General features: G+C 43.6%; 3 protein-coding genes across 4 annotated transcripts; all 3 read right to left on the bottom strand.

Annotated features, from left to right (window-relative positions):
- Nucleotides 1–757: 757 nt before the first annotated feature.
- LOC130135612 (uncharacterized) lies at nt 758–1,843 on the bottom strand. Its single transcript, XM_056305198.1, has one exon. It carries the CDS (start codon nt 1,636–1,638, stop codon nt 940–942), a length of 699 nt encoding a protein of 232 aa, XP_056161173.1. The 5' UTR covers nt 1,639–1,843; the 3' UTR covers nt 758–939.
- A 1,706-nt stretch (nt 1,844–3,549) lies between these two features.
- LOC115676951 (receptor-like cytosolic serine/threonine-protein kinase RBK1) lies at nt 3,550–8,336 on the bottom strand. 2 transcript variants are annotated; one of them, XM_030599993.2, is made up of 8 exons: nt 8,059–8,336; nt 7,213–7,698; nt 5,340–5,597; nt 5,064–5,218; nt 4,900–4,979; nt 4,688–4,823; nt 4,250–4,399; nt 3,550–4,003 (listed from the first exon to the last, which is right to left on the bottom strand). In XM_030599993.2, the coding sequence occupies exons 1-8, from the start codon at nt 8,096–8,098 to the stop codon at nt 3,845–3,847; spliced, it is 1,464 nt and encodes a 487-aa protein (XP_030455853.2). In that variant the 5' UTR covers nt 8,099–8,336; the 3' UTR covers nt 3,550–3,844. The 2 variants fall into 2 exon arrangements, with proteins under 2 accessions (XP_030455853.2, XP_030455851.2); XM_030599991.2 differs by having other exon boundaries at nt 7,213–7,704; nt 8,059–8,335.
- A 5,188-nt stretch (nt 8,337–13,524) lies between these two features.
- Nucleotides 13,525–17,293, bottom strand: LOC115676984 (probable 1-deoxy-D-xylulose-5-phosphate synthase 2, chloroplastic). Its single transcript, XM_030600037.2, has 10 exons — nt 17,072–17,293; nt 16,789–16,965; nt 16,426–16,590; nt 16,116–16,266; nt 15,743–16,014; nt 15,382–15,655; nt 14,986–15,293; nt 14,607–14,888; nt 14,237–14,521; nt 13,525–14,008 (listed from the first exon to the last, which is right to left on the bottom strand). The coding sequence occupies exons 1-10, from the start codon at nt 17,198–17,200 to the stop codon at nt 13,862–13,864; spliced, it is 2,190 nt and encodes a 729-aa protein (XP_030455897.1). The 5' UTR covers nt 17,201–17,293; the 3' UTR covers nt 13,525–13,861.
- Nucleotides 17,294–21,774: the final 4,481 nt, after the last annotated feature.

Below are 21,774 nucleotides of genomic sequence, written 5' to 3'. Positions count from 1 at the left end.
ATTCCTATGAACTCATAGGATATTATGGATTGGAATTTGGACTTCTCATTCAAGAGATATTATTTTTCGAAGTTCTTGGTAATTGTCATACGTGACTGTGGCCAGCAGCGTTCCGTGCCGAGCTTTGTCAATTGTCGGCAATGCCCACGAGGGATTTTTTGAGAGTTGGATATTAGATATAATTCGAGATAGTTTGATATATGTTTGAAATGGTATATATAAATGGACTTTAGAACTCTAAAATCTGTAATCGGCTTGCTGTTTTACAGAATTATAAAATTGTAATATATTTTGATAAAAGGTAAATATTGATTTGGTGCTTGAGGTTGCGTCCGTTGGATACGAGGACCTATTATATACGACATCCGACTTCATGTCCAGGGCTTTTCTTATTTATAATTAAATCAATTTATGGATTTAGTATTTTTGTATAAGTGTCGAAATTTCATCGGGATTGTCATGGCGTGGCAATAGTAGTGGAACAGTCATGGTGAAAAAAGGGAAAGAAATTCTGCCTAAGAATGTTCAATTTTATGGACCCAATGTGGGATTTTCATATGCAAGCAACAAGTTAATGACTACAATGGACCCGATCCATGTGAACTCCAGTCCGGTGCCCGGGTTCAGACAAGAATTCATTCGCGAAAAAGTTGTCGGTACGATGTGTAGTTCTCGCTCTAACTTGATTATGCTCGAATCCGGGTCGAAAAACGGCGTCACCCTAATGATTTTTGGTGTAATAATTGCATCTATAATGTGAAAAAACAAGCAAATTTTGCCGTTAATATTTACCCAGTTGGCAAATCTTCTTCTTCGGGCTCTCAAATTGGCCGATTACAAAAGCTTTTCGGCCACTAAAAACTCTTGAACTTTGCCATTCAGATTACAAGAAAAGAAAGAAAGACAAGAAAAAACGAAAAAATAAAAATAAAAAATAAATCAAGAAGAGCCTAACCGGTCCAACCCGTGACGGGCCGGATCGCACCCGGGCTCGATCCTCAGCGCCTCCTCGAACGCCCTCCTCGCCTCCTCCCTCAGCCCCTTCCGCTCGCAGCACTCCCCCAGCACCCGCCACGCCGGCGCCTCCCCCGGCGCCGCCCTCACCGCCTCCCTCGCGTCCTCCGCCGCCGACTCCGCCCTCCTCCTCCTCCTCCTCCCCCTCCCCGCCGCCGCCGCCGCCCCCACCCCCATCCCCAGCTTCAGCTCCGCCCTCCTCGCCAGCGCCTCCGCCCGCTCCCTCCCCGACAGCGACCTCGCCCGCGGCGCCGACAGCGCCAGGTCCAGCGACCTCAGCGCCGAGCTCCGGCGGCCGAGCGAGTCCAGGGCCAGGGCCTTGAGCACGTGCGGGGCCGCGTCCTTCGGGGACTGCGAGATCGCGGCCTCGGCCTCGGCGAGGGCGGCCCTGGCGAGGGTCGGGGCCTGGGCGCGGTGGCTGTGGTGGGTCGGCGAGGACCGGGCCCGGACGAGGAGGCTGGACGCCCGGAGGAAGTGGCGGTTCGACTGGGCGGCGGCGGCGGCGGATCGGGTCTTGGTCCGGAGCGTGGTGGAGGGTCGGGCGGAGAGTCGCCGGACGGCGAACAACAGCATGGCGAGGGACAGGACGAGGATGACGAACTGGACGAGAACTTCAGTGGGCATCGCTGCTTCGCCTTCTTGCGAAACTTCTTGGGGAAGAAATTCGGACCATTCAATCTGAAGCAGTGGAGGGTCTTGTTCTGGCGATCCAATCTGAGGTCGAAGATGCGTATGTCTCCATGCGCGCTTGCTGCGAAGTTTCTTGAGACCGTTGACTGTGCAAGCCCAAGGAAGCTAAAACAGAAGAAGGAAAGCAGACATCGATCAACGAGAAGCCCGAAGAACTGAATTTTGTTGTGCCCGGTTCGGTGTTTTAAGGCCCATATATGAGGCCCTTTTGTAAGGCCCATATGCATCAATGGAAGTGCATCGATGTGGCATAGGGGTGAGCAACTTGGACCGCCCAAATTGGGATCGGACCGGATCGACAGGTTTGGTCCGGTTCTCGGGATTATCGGTCCGGTTCCCGGTTCCTAAAAGCGGAACCGGTTTCGAACCGGTTCCGGTTCCAAGGGAACCGGACCGGACCGACTGACCGACTATTTAATATATATTTTTGTTATTTTTTTCTTTAAAAAAATTAATAAAATGTGAATTAAACTCTAAGTGAACTTCATTATTATAAATTCATTGATGAAAATTAGTAAAATGTGAATTAAATCCTAAATGAATTTCATTGACATAAATTCATTGATAAAAATTAGTAAAATGTGAACCAAACCTTAAGTGTTTGACAAAAAAAAAAATCCCAAACTCTAAGTAACCGATTCCATTGGACCGGACCGGACCGACGGTCCGATCCGGTCCCCGGTCCTAGAACCAATCGGTCTGGTCCGAGGTTCCCAAAATTGGGAACCGGTTCTCTCGGTCCGGTTCCCGGTTCCACCTTGGAACCGGACCGGACCGGGAACCGCTCACCCCTATGGCATATGATAGGCTTACGAATGGTCCAGTCCGATTCCAAGGTCGGAACCTCAGACATTGAAAGATATAAGCGTTAGGAATAATTTGGATAGGCTTGGATCGAAGGAGGTGTTCTCCCTATAGCGGTTCTACAGCATGCCTCTACAATCCAGGTTATGAATTCGATTGTGAATTCGAATTGGTATTTCTCAACTGATCTCAGGCATTGGAATCCATTTAAAACGGACCGGAGGAGATCTGATTAGTTTACCGTATTTGGACAGGCAACAGAGGATGATAGGCTGTTTGAGAAATTGCCTCTACGGAGCTAGAGATTTGACGTTTTGAAATGGCAGATGATAGAATGAACGACTGCTCGTGAGATTTGAATTTCAAATAGTTACTTGGGATCTCATAGCTACAAATTTAACACGAGGAAATTGATAGAATTGGGGGAAACGGATAAAAGCTAGTCTATGCTCTAAGTGTGCATCTCCTTCTTATTCTTGTTTGTAGAAGCTGTGCAAATCGAATTGGTATTTCTGTGTAGAAGTCTAAGCGTTCGTAACTAGAGAAGAGAGTATTAAGTGTATATGATTGCTTGTAACTTTATACGCACGACCACAAGGAGAAGGAACCATTTTCAGGCGTTGCAACATTTCAAGGATTACAGCCTTGATTTGGACTGTTAGAGCTGGGAGAGCAGAGTAGGCCAACTGGATAGGCTGCTGAACCACTGTGAGTAGGTTCTGCACTTCTTCCATTCTACAAACTCCTTTGTATTCTGCTGATAGAAAATAATTGTTTCTACATACACACGATTTTTTCTACAGCACCAATGCACGTTGTACGGGGCCGTCCAGCAATTTATGCAGAAAAAGAAGACGTTTCAAGTTTTCCTTAGACAACTGATTCACCCTCCTCTTGGTTGTTTTTGTCTAACCCATTTATCAAGGTCAAGAACCCATGCTTCCATGCCGCGTCAGGGACAAAAATCATGGAGTTGGGGCCATGGATTTAGCTTCGTGACTGCAACTAGCCATGCTTTGCATCAACCGAAAGGGGATGATATTTTGACCAAAAAGAAAAGAAAAAGGGAAGGGTTGATAATACAGAATACATATACAAACACATCACACATCAATAGCATTGTGATCTCTCTCTGTCCCTCTCTCTCCATTGATACATCACATTTCCAGCTACCTTAAATACTACTAGTCATATTACTAAGTAAGAAGGAGCAGCTGGCGGAATCTCCTTTGACCTGACCATAAAATGCAGATCATTGCATAGTTCCTCTTGAGAATTTGTCCCCTTTAGACAAGAGACCATCACGGGCAGGAGCGCCGGCAGCGACACGAGCATGTCACTCCAATACGAGCTGCATGTGGCGATTTAGGTCGTCAAGGTAGGTCGAGCAACTGTAGTCCTCTGCATCACAAGCGTTGAGGAGGAGCGTCCTACTCGAAACTGACTTCTGTTTCCACTCCACAGTTCCATCCTCGCCCCTCAGAATCTTCACAACCTGCAAAGATAAAGATCATAGGAGTTGCATCAACGCACACAGTCCACCTCAAAATTCACATTGTAGCTAAGCGATAGGCGGTCACCGCTTGAAGTGATACTGTAAGATTGTCTACTAACAAAACAAACTTGTCATGAAGATGTCCAACTATGAATGCCACAAAATGAGAGTTCTTAATTGAGAATTAAGTTCGTCAGATTTCACAGGACCAGTGATGGCGAAGGAAAAGATGGAGCAGGACAATACCTGTTTCATGTTCGGTCGCATCGTGGACAGATGATGGATGCACATCGAAGCAGTTAATGACGCCCTCTTCATTTCAACTTCGTCATATGCTTCTCCTAGTTGAGGATCGACCAGGTCTTTCACGTTATTTGCATCCAATAGTGGCTTTGCCTGCAAAATCAATCAGAAAATATAGATTATCAATAGAGACCTCACTGAGCCCTTCTATTTGCCTCCTAATCCCTTAAGATGAAATGATCGTGTAGAGCATTGTTTTGTAAATTTACATAACATGTCAGCCGCAGTATGACAGGAGATAATGATTATTGCAACTAAAGACAATTCAAACAAATTGAACTCAAATCAGATTAGGAGGTAAAAGATCAGGATCTATTTGAATATTTAGTTTGCAACATCACAAATCAGGAGTTCTTGAGAGAGGATAGGACTAATCCGTACCCACATCACGAGGCTTCGTCGGCACGAATCAACAGCACGGCGACCTGTCATGAGCTCGAGCAACAAAACCCCAAAGGCGAAGACGTCGGTCTTTTCATCGACAATTCCGTGCATAAAGTATTCGGGAGCGAGGTACCTGAAAGACAAATGATCGTATGAGATTATCAGTATCAGAACAAGTAGTTCCGAACAAGGGCTTTTTGAGTACTAACCCAATTGTGCCTTCAATAGGAAAGATGACGTGATGAACCCATTTCTCCGGAAGCCACTTCGCCAACCCGAAATCAGAAATCTGCAGATGATGGGATCGACGTTTAAATATCCAGCTTATTCAAATAATGGGCGGATTAGAGGAGAATGACCACGCCAGATTTACCTGAGGCTCGTAATCTTCGTTTAGTAATATGTTAGAGGCTTTGATGTCTCGGTGAATGATGCGCCTCGGGCAATGATGGTGGAGATACTGCAATCCTTCTGCAACACCAACCGCCACCTTGAACCTGGTCGTCCAATCCACGATCCCCGTCGAACCTGCAAAAATGATCATCCAAAACTGAGTCACAATTTAACGAAAATGTATCAACCTCTGCAAATAAAACACACTGAACCACCTAACATGAAGGTAGATTAGAATAGAGGATTTCAACATCACCATGCAGAAGTGAAGCGAGGCTCCCATTTGGAGAGAATCGGAGGACAAAGTACAATCCACCCTCGATGCCGAACCCGAGCAGCCGCGCCGCGTTCGGATGATCAACGTGCGCTACAATACCGAGTTCTGATAGGAAGTCGCCGATCCTATCCACTTCCTCCTTCTCTTTTTTCCCCAGCCTCTTCACGGCCACCGTTTGGCCATCCGAGAGGCGACCTCTGTACACCTCCGCATGTCCGCCTTTCCCGATCAAGTTCTCTATAAACTCGCCATGAAAAGTAGCATGATTATTCAGTCAGGCAGGGGAACAATACAGGCAATACAGGCAGCACAGGAGAACAAGTTTTCGAGCTCAAAATCCTAGTCTGTTTGTCGACCATCGAGGCGCACGAGTGACGATCTCAAGTTCCGTAAAGGAATCTGCGCTACATATTCATCGTACTCCCGTTTTGCAATGGCCCTCGATACATTTGTAAAGCAGACAATATGTCGCGAGTTCGAATTCCATCGTCGAACTACTCGTGACGAGTCTAATCTTTTCGACATCCTAACGCTCACATTACGCATTTCGCCGTGCGAAATTCGGCTCACAGTAGCGTGAAATGCGAAGAAACAGGAGCATCCCAGTACAGATATTTCCAGGTCCGGTTGAACTGGTAGTTTGCAAAACTATGCACAGGCATGGTCGGGTCGACAAACAAATCTCGGGATTAAGCAAAAAGCAGGAACTTTTTCTTTTGGCCTACTTGCCTACTTGTCGTTAGCAGACTTTCCTTCGCCTGAATCGCTGCTGCTCTCTTTTCCTTGGGTTTTGCGCGCAGTCCTCTTGCAAATGTCAAAGTCAAAGTCAAACTGATGCCCTCTGGTCTGTTTTATTAGTTATCGGTCACGCTCACAAAGCAATTTTCTTTTTCCACCGATTTAATTAATTATTGCAACTAGATTTGTTAAGCCATCAAATAGAAAGTATTTACTATTTACGATACATTATTTCTTAAGATAACTAATGATTTGAAAATCGAAGCATTCATTATCGCCTCCACCTTCAATTTGAGACATCATTTGGAATTTCCCCAAATTCACAAAGTGTAACGTGATTGATGGGATTTTAAAACGGGAGTCAACCTAGGTTTCTCGAATTAACCATGTCGGGGGATCTTTTATTTACCTTTTTAGACCCCCCCGCCCACGTGGCACCTTTCTAGCATTATATCCGTACCTTGCTTAGAGCACGCTCCTAGGGAAAAGAATAATCATGATTCGAAGCATGCCCTTGTGACAAAGGAAAAGCAAAGAACAATCATATGTTCAAGCAAGGAGGCCGGGGTTTGCTCCGCAATTTGCGGCGGCCAACACATTTGCATTTGCATTTGCATTTGCATTTTTTAAAAAAGAAGAAGAAACTAAATCAGTCAATTGCAAGTGGTTTTTCTTATGAAAATTAGGTTAATACCACGAAAAATCCCAAATTGATACACATGTGATAAATTTATCCAAATTAATTTTTTTGACCATAAAAAATTCCAAGCTAGTACACCTTGACAAATTCACCCTTAGATATTTTTAGTTTAATTTGATTAATACCATGAAAAATCCCAAACATGTACATCTATGAAAAAATGAAGAAAAAAATCTCAAACCGGTATACCTGTCAACTGCTACGTGTCATCCAATTCAGCAAATTGACAGTAAAATTTAACGGAAACTAAATGAGGGTAAATTTATCACATGTACATCAATTTAGGGTTTTTCGTGGTATTAGCTCTTGAAAATTTGATTGTTTTTTTAGTAAATAAAAATTATATATATATATATATCAATTTAAAACCCAGCTAAATTAAAAAAACGGGGGTTGGTTCAGACAAGCATTTACCGGGGCTAAAATCGTCAGTGGCGGCTGCGAGTTCCGAATAGTCGAAGTTCCTCCACGACGGCTTCCGCGTCCGCGGCACGCCGATGACGCCGCCGCCGCCGTCGGCTCCGGCTCCGCCCTCGTCGTCGGCGCTCCGGATCCTCGCCAACCTCTTCGCCTCCCGCTTCGAGACGCCGCCGCCGCCGCCGCGCCCTCCCGCTAGAGGCGGCGGCGACGACGACCTCGTGGATTTCATCTTCCTCAACGCGTCCATCACCTTCTTCCAATTGGACGACGACGACAACGACGACGACGACCCACGATTCCGGCTCTCTCGCGGGGACCAGCTGCAAGTGCTGCTGCCGCTGTGGTCGGACTCCGAACCCGCGATGGGGATCTCCAGCACTCCTCTCGGCGACGAGGATGCTTGGCCTCCGCCTCCTCCTCCACCTCCTCCTTCTCCTCCCGCGTCGTCTTCTTTCCTCGCGTCGCTTCCTTGGGTTCCTCCTGTTCCTACGATGCCGAGAAATAAGTAAAAATCGGAGCGTCAGTTCAGTCCAGCACTCTAGTCTCGCCGCCGCGAGAGAAAACAGAGCATGTGAAATGGGTGGGCGTCTCTCGTGTTTCAACCCATTTTAACCCCGCGGCGAGAACGCGAACAGTCTAGCTTGAGGAAGGTGGAGAGACCCCCGCACACAGTCCCCCCCAAAAACAGGAAAAGGAAATCGGAACGACCACTTGCTGAAATCAAAGAAAAAGAGGCCCCCCCCCACAACAAAGCCTTCCCGAAACAAAAAAACAAACATCGGCCCTTTTTTAATGCTGTCCTAAAGATCGAAACTTTAATCATATTCATCGAAGTTTTACCTCCCTCGTGCGTCATGTCGCTTTGCTGGACGACGGCCATAGATGGGAAAAGGCTTCTCGAACGGGACAGGATGGTACAGGCGGGACTGAGAAGCCTTAAAGGACGGAGCTTTCTTCAACTTTCCTTCAACAGAAGTTCTGCAGATACAGAGGGAGAGGAAGAGAGAGAGAGAGACATGGAATACGGGCTCTGTTTACGCACAACACAACCTCGGCTGGGCCGGCTTCTCTCGCTCTGCGCTTTTGTATTTATTTTGGTTCCATGGATGGGGGGGATTCTCTCTGCTTACTTTGACAGAGGTTACTGCATGACCATATTGCACGATTAGTATAGTCTGGACCGTCGATTAAATTATGTTAGCTTCGTCGCGGGCCAGAATGATCAACGGTCCGGATGAATTTGGCCAGTATATGATCAAATAGACCTTAACAATCCGTTCGATTTTTCTAATACCCTGAAAAATCATGTAAGCTAATTTTAACTTCATTCTTAAATAAGGTCATTCAATTTAAAATAAGACACTAGAAACTATGACAGGAATAATGACACGATTTAAAGTATGCCAACGGTGATTTTTTTTACTTTTGCCCGAAAGTAAAAATTGCACCTCTATTTTTTGGTTCAAAAGCATTTCTATACTTTTTAAAATGTTCCACATCATTCCTTTTGCTAATTTTTGCTTTTGTCAATTAATTTTTATTGGCATGGATTGTCGAATTACTGATATGAATGTTGAAGTACACGTGTAATGTTATGATTCGCTTACAAAACTATTATGCCAGACTAAATAAACACTTAAACATAATTAATTGAGAGAGAGAACCAGCCCATGAAGAAACAGTATTGTTCCAATGGCCGCTCGAGTTCGAGGCTTGCGACTGCTGCCATGGCAGCTCAAGCTCGAAGCTTGTGGTTGCCATGGCCGTTTCAGCTCGAAGCTTGTAGCTGCCACAACCAAATTTGGCTTTGAAGCTCGCGGCCATGGCCATTGGCCGTTTGAGCTTGAAAGTTGCAACCGAAGCTCATGATTGCCATGACCACTCGAGCTTACGCTTGAAACTCGTGGCCCCCTTGGCTTCTCAAGTTGGAAGGTCGCTAACACTTCTCGAGCTCAAAGCTCGTGATCATGGATGAGCTCGAGCTGCCATGGCTGTGAAATTTAAAACTCGTAGATCTCGAGCTCCTTGGAAGCTCGAGCTTCTTAGTTGCGGCTACGACCGTGGAGGGTGGTCGTGAGTGGGAATTTACAAATTGCATTGTTAAGGCTTGAAGAAGAAAAAGAAGAAAGAACTACGACCGGGCAACCGGCGGAAGGAAATAGGGAAAAAAGAAGAAAGAAATAGGAAAGAAAAGAAAAAAAAAGAAGGAAAAAGTAAAAATTCAGAAAATTGAAGAGATTTGCAAAAAATCGTTCGCCTCAGCATCGGTCGTGCCATGTAGGATGACTGACGCTAATTAGACCAGCTACATCAGCGATTTTCGATCGGAAGGATTATGTTGACAAATCCTGAATTGGCCAAATTTAAAAATTTATGACAGAATTGATCGCCGTTCAATAAATTTAAGACTTCTGAGGCACTGCTTGCAACCAAAGCCCTTCAACAATGTAGAATTAGTTATCTGGCCAAAAGCTTCATTTGGCGCGGTGCTCGAAAATGAGGAAAATGTTCAATTTTTTTTTTCGTGGGCCAACAAGATGCTTAACGCAATTGAAAACTAAGCAAGTTGAGAGTGGTCATTGTTAAGTGGGTGAACTAAAACCTGCTTCCCATCTTAGACCGCCAACCCTCGCCACTGTCAATTCAGTTCAGTTAGAGGGGAGTGCTTGACTAAATTCAGCTCTTCCCATGTCCCTCTCTCTCTCTCTCTATAGGACCCAACCCTCCTAAGTCAACTTAGACGACCCCAATGAAACCGGGATTAGGAAAAAAGAATGTCCCTTGATCAAGAGAAGATAGGATTAGTTAGATAAGAGTTGGTGTTTTAATGCATGTGCATTAAATTAATCCATATTTAGTACTTAGATCGAGAAAAAGACAAATAAAAGGAGGATATGCATTACAAGAAAAAACTGAATTTATCAATTTACTTGAGAGAGAGAGAGAGAGAGAGAGAGAGAGAGAGAGAGAGAGAGAGAGAGAGAGTAATTGATTAAGATAGGATTAGTTAGATTTATCCATGTATAAGAGTAGGTGTTCATTAGTGCATGTGCATTAAATCCATATTTAGTACTTAGATTGGGAGAGAGACAAATAAAAGGAGTATATACCACCCGCCTGGGTGGAGCTGCTGGAAAGGGCACTCTTCCTCTCGCAAAAGATTGAGTGTTCGAATCCCGGGCGCCGCAGGGTGACTTAACCGGTGCACGTGTGTGGTGGCTAGCACGTGTCGCCCCCAGGATTTACCTCCCGGCTGTCGGCCGTGCGGGGGTTTCCTAGGTTACCAAAAAAAAATAAAAGGAGTATATGCATTACGAGAAAGAAAGAGATAATGGAATCAATCGATGTAGTTTAGAGAGAGGGAGAGTAGTTGATTATGTGGAAATTACTATAATGTCCATCATGGTGAGTAGTGAAAAGCTTCAATTAATGGAATTTCTTAAACCAAATTTGTTGGCCAATCGACAGCTGAAATTTTTTTAAGTGTAGGTGCATATATCTTATATGCATTTTATATGAATTCTGTTAATGAGTGTCTCAAGACACATGTTGAATGCCCATTAAGGTTAATCTTCCACTTCAAATGCATTATCTTTATTTAAGGAAATTACACCAAAAATACCACACCCTACCCCCTCTAGCTCTCTCTCTCCTTCCACTCTGGCCTTAATAAGCCGGTGCCTTCGGACCCAACCATCATGCCGTTACCGTCACGACTCCTCCAGTTGGCGCCGGCGACGGTGCCTCTCGTGCCGCTGCTTGGGTCGATTGTTACTTCTCGTGCTCTCTCCCTCCTCTATCTGTCAGGCAAGGTGGTTGCGACCTTGCAACTATCGAGGTTGTGACCACCTCGACGCCACCCGACCTCGAGCGACATCGGTCCCTCTCCTCCTCTGTCCTCATCGAGGATATAGAGGACAGTTGGGTGGGGGTTGCAACCTCATAGACATCAAGTGAGAAATTTGTAGAGATGTGGCCAACATGGTAAATAAGCGAGATCTTGTCGTGGTAATATTGTCGTAGTGACGTGCCACCACATGTCATGAGGTCAAAAGCACAGTGACAAGTGGTTGCTCATTAGAAGGACACGGGTTAGCACCAATCCTACTTGATAAGGGTTTACGAGCAAACCTTGCTAGACCCTTCCCAACGAGCGCCACTCCAAGATCACCAAGCCAATCTCTCTAAATAATCCCAAAAAGATAAAAGAGTATTCACGATTGTCTCACTAATCCGGAGTTATTACTATTTAGCTTGTTGCGTCACAAAATATACTTGCAATAAATCCATAGGCCTAGCCCTTTTTAGTGCATTCAAGAAATCGTGACGTTTTTTTTTTGTTTTTTTGTGTCTGCGAAATCACGACATTGAATGTTATATGTACATACGTATTTTTCATCACACATTTCAAGTATCATTTAATGATAAAATTTATACATAAACATTTTGCTCCCTGAATCCTCAGAATTTCAAAGGTTGCTGTGCATGAAAAAAGGTTTGTAAAATTGTCATGAACGTCGCCCTTAACGATGTAGAAGTAAATCAAAACGCACACAACTTAGTCGGACAAAATGATGTTGCCAATAGTAGATGCAGACAAAAGAACAACAACAACAAAAATCGGAATCACAAACAATCACCGAACATCCTGGTCATTTCTAATTTCATGCATTGAGCATACAGTAAAATCAAGATCACGGTCGAAACAAGACTCTATCGACAGTTCAAAATAATGCTACGACATCGGCAACTTGAAGTAAAAACCTAACTTCATAGAAAATATAAAAAAAAAGGCACAACTTGTGGTTAATTGGAGCTACTCAAAGGCTTTTTCCAAATGCTGAACCAAATGCAGCACATCTCTTCTAATACGGATGTTGCAACCAGTTCCAATTTCCATTGCATCAATGATGAAATAGAATCCCTACCCAGTAGAATACTCTGCCAACCCCACGATGCTCTACCTCCGTCCTCTGCATGCATCGTGTGAGCCATCCATTTTCCTTGTTGGTAATGTGCTCAAATTTGAGGGATAGCCTTACCTAACTTTAGTATTTCATAATTCTTCGTGTTGTATAAACATTCACGCACACGTATACACATCATCGAAAATACTGAATTTTAAGGGATGGTTAATGCAATTTCGCATCATATTTGTCTTGGTATACCAATGCCATAGATTATCTTGTTGAACGATATCTGTTTTTGCAAGATAGTGGTACATAGAACTAGAATTCTGCATGACAAAACCACTATACATAAATCTCATGTAACGTGATTGTACTTGTTATGAATCAATTAGTATGTTGAAGACAATGCCTTTAGTGCGATAATTTGTGTGAGAATCTATATATCAAGTTGATTATTGGATTATTTTTCATAAAAATAGTCATATTCAATGAAGTGTGATCAAATGGACACTTTCCATAGTTTCATGTGTTGTTGTCTCTCAGTCATAGTGTTGACCAGCTACTTAATTATTCTTTCGTTTATTTGTGGTTGCAATTTGTGACCATATTATAAGTTATATTGTGAGTTATGCACAAGTAAGATGGACATAAAAAAAAACAAGAAACCCTATAATAAAGGCCAATTTAATGGCGAGCAGTGACTAAAATAGGGTTTTTTCTAATTTGATGGGTGAAAAATAATAGGCCAAGCCATGTCACACATCCTGCCATGTTTGTGCTATTCGGTCGGTCCAATTTTGTTGGGTTTTCGATTTGGCTAAGATTTTTTTAATTTGTTTGATACATTTTTATAAACCATTTGCATTTAAACTGAAAAGAACAATTCACAGAAATGCTGGGGCAAGGCTATATTTCAAATGGCAAAGTTTCATGTTTCCCTTAAATGTGGATTTCAGCAAAAAAAGAAGAAGAAAACAATCACTCGCATTTAAATTGAGAAATAACGATTTGCATGAAACGGTAGAAATGTTCGAAGATATCTCCAATTTCAACGAAATCAAAACATGAACTACCCTTTTTCTCCCACTTTTCTTCTCTTTTACCACATCGATCTGCATTTTATAATCGTCAAATAAATTGGACATTTTAACTTAGTACGTTTCCCGTCCTGCATAAAACAGAGGAATCATCTTCCTACATGAGCGTTCCTCACATGAAGCATTGTTTTTGTAACGCTAATGTGCAACCTAGAAGACAGAATCATCACTCAATTCAAATTAATAAATGACATGCCTGGAATTATGTTAGGAGTTTTGGTGAACGATTTGGCATGTCAAGCTTGCTTGATCGTCAAAGTGTCGGCGAAACAATTAGGAATTGATTGTTCGTCTCTCTGGAAACTGAAGACGAATCAATCTTTCTCATTCAACAACTTAAGTGTAAACAACAATAGTCGTTTGGATTACAGATTGGATTAGGGACCAGGAATCAAGAGTATGCTATAATATAGCAATTACCGACCGGTCCGTCCCCGATATCTAGTGTCTCTGTACATTCCCTGCGATCTCAAGACATGAAAGTCGAGATCTTATTTTATTCTATTCGTATTAATTCCCAACTTCCAAGTTTGTACAACTTCCCTCTCTTGTATATTGCTGTGAGTCCTTGAATGTGCACAGGTAATGATCCGGACTTCATCGGGAGACAGATCGTATTGCCTTCAGTTTTTCTGTTCACTTGAACTGAAAAGCCTCTTTCTGCCTGCCCAATAACGATAGGACGGTCGCGCATATATGCCTCGAGGACAACCCGGCTTCTTCAATCTGGTCTTGCAGCGATCCGTGTTCAATGTATCTATCAGGTAAGACCATAGCTCGCAACTGTAAACAAGCACATCAACAGAAACTTGTTAGTTGTAGACATTTAATTGGAATTTCAGGTTCGACGTGTATGTTCATAGATTCAAACGGACAAAATCTACAGCCAGGTACATAAACCTTAGCTTGTTACGGGATACGCCAGTCCATGTACGCTTCTCAGAGTTGTAGTATAATCAGTAGTGTTTAGTGTTAAGTTCATGGTCACCAGAGAAATTTCCAGAGACTTGCCTTGAGTGGTCCATCCAGAATGCCGGATAGACTTAGGAAGTGTGACACATGCGATCCGAAGCCTCCAACCGAACCTTCCTCGATAGTAATGAGTACCTCGTGATGATTGGCCAATTGGGTGATGAGATCGGTGTCCAGAGGCTTGCAGAATCTTGCATCGGCGACGGTAATATCGATGTCTATGGACTCAAGCATATTTGCAGCTGCAACACACTGTTGAACAAACGATCCATACCCAAGAATCGCGACTCTGCTACCTTCCTTCAATATCCTTCCCTTTCCTATCTGTAATATTCGTTAAGACATACTGGATTAGAGCGTCGAGAACTATTCAGACCGAGAAATTGTTACGTCGTATAATTAGACTGACCTCGAGTGGAATTCCTTTGTTGTCAGGAGGAAGAGTCACGCCGACACCATTACCCCTTGGGAACCTGAAGCAACTGGGCCTATCGTCAATGGAAGCAGCGGTAGCAACCATGTGCATAAGCTCAGCTTCATCCGATGGAGCCATAACCACCATGTTAGGCAGGCAAGCCATGTATGTTATGTCAAATGCCCCGCAATGTGTAGGCCCGTCTGCACCAACCAAACCTGCCCGATCCATTGCGAAGCGAACGGGTAGTCTTTGGAGATCGACATCGTGGACAACCTGCACAAAATGACCCTCAATTTGGTGATATCAATGACGGGGCGGAAAATTTACAACTGGAGCAGGACTTGCTTTAGGAATCTCTATGTTAGTTCACCTGATCGTATCCTCGCTGCAAAAATGACGAATAGATGGCGCAAAAAGGCTTGAGACCCTCTGTGGCTAATCCAGCAGCAAACGTGACGGCATGTTGCTCTGCGATCCCCACATCGAAGCACCGATCGGGGAACCTCTTCTGAAAATAATTGAGACCCGTCCCGCCACCCATAGCCGCATGGATCGCCACGATCTTGTTATCGACCTCGGCTTCTTTTATCAGAGACTCTGCGAAATACTGTGTATAGGACAGCGTCGGGGATTTGGACTTAAATTGCTTTCCGGTTCTCGGATCGAACTTGACAACCCCTGAAGTATGTCGAAATCAGATTAAGGGAGTCCTATAAGGATTCACGAAAGACATATACCGGAGTAGGATCTGAAAAATTGGTCTCACCGTGCATCTTGTCCGATGCAGCCTCTGCCGGAGGATACCCCTTCCCTTTTTCTGTCACGATGTGGATCAAAACTGGACCCGGAGCGGGCATGGATTTCACTTTCTGGAAGATTGTCACGAGATCTTCGACATTGTGTCCGTCCACCGGCCCAATGTAATACAGCCCAAGCTCCTCAAATAGCGTAGAACCGGAGGCGCTGATGAACCCCCTCGCGTATTCATCTACTTTAGCCGCGACTTGGTGTGTCGGTCCCCCGATCTGCTTTGTAATGCTCTTTGCAAACAAACAGGAGTGCAAACAGTTCAGATAAGGATTGATAAAAATGCGCATATCACTATATGGAATCGATGAGATGCTCACTTTGGCAGCTTCTCGGAGCTTGCGGAAATTTGTGCTCGCTTGGAGTTTGGTGAGGGTGCTGCTGAGGGCGCCAACCGGGGTCGCAGGGCCATCAAGAGTAGCAGTAGGCAAAGAAACTTGCTTGTTGTCATTCAACACGACAATTAGATTAGAATCTAGAAAACCCGCGTTGTTCATAGCCTCGTACGCTTGACCGGCCGTCATGGCTCCATCTCCTATCACGGAAATGACATTGTTGTTCTTTCCAAGGAGATCTCTCCCAACCGCCATACCTTTTCATCATTCACAAGAAAGAGTTGTCATCTTGTTTGTGGGCTGTTTTACTTGTACATAATTATGGTGGAAAATGGACTTTTGAATTTAGAACTCATACCGAGACCGGCGGAGATGCTCGTAGAACTGTGTCCCACGCCGAATGTATCATAAACACTCTCATCCCTTTTGGGAAAACCCGAAAGCCCCGAAGTCTTCCTAATTGTGTGCATCCGAGACCGCCTTCCGGTCAGAATCTTGTGGGGGTATGTCTGCAAAAATCATCACTTTAGTGTTCATAATCTGTTTCTTGCCATCAAGAGGATTGATATCGACATACTCAAAAGATTTTCGACGCCGTCTTTCTGTGCAATTTTACCCCTAACTTGACATTTCTCATCTTTAACTGATGAATTTGATTAGACTTATACCTGATGTCCCACGTCCCATAAGATTTTGTCTTCTGGGGCATTGAAAACATGGTGAAGAGCGACCGTGAGTTCCACCACACCGAGGCTTGAGCTCAGATGACCGCCCGTCTTTGAGACAGAGTGCACTATCTCTGCCCTTAGCTCTGCAGCCAATTGTTCAAGATCCTAACACGCACATTATTCATTCAAATTAAACTCATCGCTCCGAAACTCGCAAAGAAACAAGCGAAAGACAATCATTCTACATATACTATTCGAAGCAGGACAATGGTAAAGTTATTTCATCAAAGTATTAAACCAAGCCTTGGTCTGACAGATTAAACGATCGCTGAGATCGTAGAGTCAGAGGACTATAAATATTACCGGCGTGGACAAGTTCTTCATATGAACTGGATAATTCACGGTATCGAGCAAAGGCGTGGTGGGTTTGTCCTCTGAAAAGTTGATATGCCACTCGTCCTTCTCCGTCCGCAGCATCACCTTGCCCTTCCCTTCGTCGCCATCCGAGGTCGAACCAGAAGACGAAGCTCTCATGCACATCTGAAACGAGAAAGAGAAAACCACCACGCCACCATTCAAACGTCTGAAACTCTAGGGGTGAAAAACTTTTAGAGGCTTTCTTGCTTAGAGGATTTCGAAGGCCTACTGTGAAACCATCGCCGTGTGCTCTGCCGCCTCCGCCACCGAGCGATCCCGTGGAGGGCTTCTTCAGTTGTGGTTGGGGATGAAGAAAGAGAGAGTGGTTCAGGGTGAAGGAGGCTCCGGAGACAGCCATGGATGGATGAAGACGAAGTGATGCTAGCTCGAGGGAGTTGAAGATGCCTCGAGGCAAATCGCAGAGATGGAGACGAGAACGAGGTTTCGACCGTTTATATAGCGGACGGGACGCACAATGGGGGGGAGAGAGAGATGCTGTACGTGGTCTAATAATTTGCCTGGCACAACAATACCCCCCATCTTATTTTTGTCTCGATAATACTCCCAAACTTGTACCAACGATGAAAATACCTTCCGTTCACATGACACATAAAAGTCTAACGTGATAGCGGCGTGACAATCAAAAATCTGACGTGACCACCTCTTGTTCGACGTGGCAACGTGCGTCCATTGCCATGGCAAATTCGTTGTCCAGGCGGCCGTCCACGAATGCTGCCATGTGGGATTTTTGACGGCCATTGTGGACGGAAGCTTCGAGTTACTGATACAAGTTCGTGGCATTGATGAGATAGAAATTTTTTCCTTCGATACCACTTTGCATCCACTACTTTTAAAATTACATATTTTCATCCTCACTTTTGTGATTAGGCACCACATTCCATATCACAACAAGCAATTATTTACCATATTAATATGTCCTTGCCCGAAATATTCTTGTCACTTTCCTATGCCCGTCCTTCCACCTAAAATCCCTACGCTCCCTCCCAAAGCACCTGAAGCAACCAAATTGGAATTTGGTTCATTGGGTTTGTAAATATCTTATATGGGAATTGTCCAAAAAGTCCTAAACATATTGCACTTTTGCCAATTCGGTCATAAACCTTTCGAGTCGAAAGGTTTATGGACTGAAAATTTTCCCTATCTTATGACTTTTAATTTTGATTAATTCATTCACTCTTGACTTTATCTTGAGCGTATAAAATCCGAAACCTTTCACAACATACAATTACTAACACGTATTTTGCTATGTAATTTTCACATTTTTTTAATTTAAATAATCGTCAATTTTGACGATAAATTGTAAAAAAATTTGTTTTTGAGAATAATCAGAGAAAGGCCATAAAAATGCTATGGAATGAATGATTCGATCGTGAACTACAAACAGACTTTTTGATTGGTCATTTCACATGTCCAGTTTGAGAGTGTTCCGCATCCTATGTTTAGGTCACGGAACCAAAGATGATACTCTTCTCATTAATTAAACTCAAGAGGCATCACCAACCAAATCTATCGTTAAACCTAAGTAGATTGGACACCTATAGATCCTGATTAGCACGGCGAAGTCATTTTCACCTAGGGATATGTCGAAAGCTCCATAAAATACCTGTAGTCTTAGAGGTTGGTGATTTACTCTAAATTAGGAAAGATGTACTTTATTTTGAATGAATTTGAGGTTGGCTAACAGTATCACCTAAAGGGGGGTTGAATAGGTGATTTAAAAAATCTTGCGAAATTAAATGTGCCAAGTTTGAAATAAACGTGACCAGGTAAGATAGAACGTTGATATAAGCAAGTTTTGATTATATCAAACAGTGTAGTGTAGTGCTTCTATCAAATAGTAAGTAAATAGGAAGAAAGAGACGAGAACAAAGCACAAGAGTTTATAGTAATTCGGCTTGGTGTAAGCCCACATCTACTTTCCCAGACTAATAGCCTATTAGTTGGATTCCACTAGTTAATCGTTGAGAAGTTACAGCAATAGGTGCTCCTTATACTCAAGCACTTTTCCTCGAAGCTGTTGTTGCTTATATCCAAACAGATAGGTATCACTGTCTTACACCTAAGCACAAACTATAGCTCTGCCAACACTTCTCGAATGATTACAATATTAAGCTCTCATAAGACAATTCAAAAAGATGGAAACCTCTCTTGAAATTTTGAATTTTAACTTCTTGATCTCTCTCTCTTCGATGACTTGGTCTTCTTTTGTACTCTTCTCATCTTAGCTTCCATTGGACAATCTTCAAGAGGATCAATCTCTAATCTTGCCATTGGACAATTATTGAGAAGATTGGATAGCCGTTGAGGTTGATCAATCAAAATTTCCATTGATTTGATCGCCCATACAATCAAATCTTGGTTTCCAAAAATGGAGTGCTTCGGCTATGGAAACAAACTTGTTTTTGGAATCAATCAAGATATCTAGCGTGATTGAATATATTGTGTAGATAATCTTGGTCAATTTAGATATTCTATATTAGGAATTATACCAGTTTACAAGCTGTCAATGGATAAAAATTTTAAGATAATATTCTTGAAATTCGTGAGAAAAAATGTGCTGTTGATATTCACAGTATATCTATCTCTCCGGCATGCTACTAATATCCAATGTACACACTGTTGATATCCACTCAGTATTCTGCTTATGTCTACATAGTGCTCTGTCCATATCCACTTAGTACGCTGCTGATATTCATGCAATACCATGCACTATCCTATTGATATACATGAAGTACCCTTTCAAGCGACAGATACACCAGCTTCCTAGATAGATTCAACTGTTCTTCTAGAGACACTTTGATTACGATATTGATTTAAATTCTACAGACTTAACACTTTAGTATATCCAAGATTTTATGTGTGCTCCACATAGGTTCTTCAAGTCAATCGTAATCCTTTTCATATCAAAGTTCTTTTTCAACACGAATACAACCTGAAATACAAACAGCTCTTACATTGATCATGATCACAATTATGAATAGTTTTGTCAACTTCAAAATATAATAGGGATTTTCTCAACAAAATTAACACGTGGCCAATACCTTCTTTGTCAAAAGCCATGAGCTTGATGATGCGAGTATGTTTAATAAATCAGTCTGATTTCATGTGATGTGTGTAGTGTACTTAAGTGCATTTTCCAAATATCATCAGGATGCATTTGAACTTAATTATGTAGTACGTTCTGTCATGCGCGTTCCTTGTAAAAGAAAAATTCTCCCGTTAATTTTACACAGTAGAAAGTACATTTTGATAGAATAAAAAGGGCAAAAGTACACCACAAGTGCCATAACTTGTGTACGGCGATCACTTTGGTGCCATAACTTTTTTTCGAATTACTTTGGTGCCAAGTCAGAGGAAAAGAGATCACTTTAGTGCCAATTTGGCCGGAAATCCGACGTGGTATTTTTTATTAATTTTTGACGCCGACGTTGCTCGCCGGAGGCTGAGTCAGCGTGTACAGTCAGCATTTTTAATTTTAAATAATTTTTTTAGCGTGTACGGTCAGCATTTTTAATTTTAAATATTTTTTTTCCTTTTTTTTTCTTCTTTCCTTTTTCTTTTCTTTTTTTTTTCTTTTCTCCCCTCGCCAGCCGGTTGCCGGTAGCCGGCCGGCCACCGGCGAAGCCCGGGAAGGGCTGGACGAGGGCGGCCTTGCCCATGGCCGGCGAGGGGTGGCCGACCCTCGCCGGCGACAAGCGAGGCCGGCCCTCCTGGGCGGGCGAGGGTTGCCCTCGCCTCGAGTCGGGCGTGGGCGACCCTCGCTTGGGCGGGCGAGGGTCGCCCTCGCCCGAGTCGGGCGTGGGCGACCCTCGCCGGCCCTCGCCCGCCCAGGCGAGGGCTTCCCTCGCCCGACGCCGGCGAGGGTCGCCCTCGCCTCGAGTCGGGCGTGGGCGACCCTCGCCCGACGCCGGCGAGGGTCGCCCTCGCTTGAGTCGGACGGCGAGGGCGACCCTCGCCGGCGTCGGGCGAGGGCGCCCTCGCTCGGGCCGGCGAGGGCCGGCCTCGCCTCGTCGCCGGCGAGGGTCGGCCGCCCTCGCCGGCCATGGGCAAGGCTGCCTCGTCCAGCCCTTCCCGGGTTTCGCTGGTGGCCGGCCGGCCACCAGAACCGGCCAAGAGGAGAAAAGAGAAAAAGAAAAGAAAAGAAAAAGGAAAGAAGAAAAAAAAGGAAAAAATATTTAAAATTAAAAATGCTGACCGTACACTCTAAAAAAATTATTTAAAATTAAAAATGCTGACTGTACATGCTGACTCAGCCTCCAGCGAGCCACGTCGGCTTCAAAAATTAATAAAAAATGCCACGTCGGATTTCCGGCCAAATTGGCACTAAAGTGATCTCTTTTCCTCTGACTTGGCACCAAAGTGATCCGAAAAAAAGTTATGGCACCAAAGTGATCGCCGTACACAAGTTATGGCACTTGTGGTGTACTTTTGCTGAATAAAAAGTTAATTAGCATGGGTTTTTATCAAAGTCAATCGTATTGTAGGTGATATGTTTCCGGATAATTTGATTAAACGTAAGCATAAACTTAGAGACCAAATATTCGGATCCACTTAATCAAAACAACTTTTGATTTTTGCTAATGATGGTACCACATGCAAAGAATAAAAAAAACACATAAAAAAAGACTAATATTATTACATCAAATACTCTTTAGTTGCAAAATTCGATTTTGTCAATTTATTTAAATATATTTAAGATACGTTTGTTGTTCTTTCGGTTCATTTAGTCTGCTTTAATATGATTTGACAAATGACCTAATAAATGGATTATGGATTTTGAACATGTTAATATATGAACCCGCTTTTGTGATTACATGTAATTTCGCACAGCGAGAATGCAATTAATTTGCTTTTTCATTAATCTTTTTAAGCAACAACTTAAGTCGGACTGCATGAACCAACGACTCGATC

Source organism: Syzygium oleosum, unplaced genomic scaffold (assembly GCF_021117445.2).
Source record: "Syzygium oleosum isolate NSW1041296 unplaced genomic scaffold, Sole_v2.1 Sole_v2.35, whole genome shotgun sequence".
Taxonomy (NCBI): domain Eukaryota; kingdom Viridiplantae; phylum Streptophyta; class Magnoliopsida; order Myrtales; family Myrtaceae; genus Syzygium; species Syzygium oleosum.
Note: the sequence above shows the minus strand (reverse complement) of the source record. Positions and strands in the feature narration are given on the sequence as shown.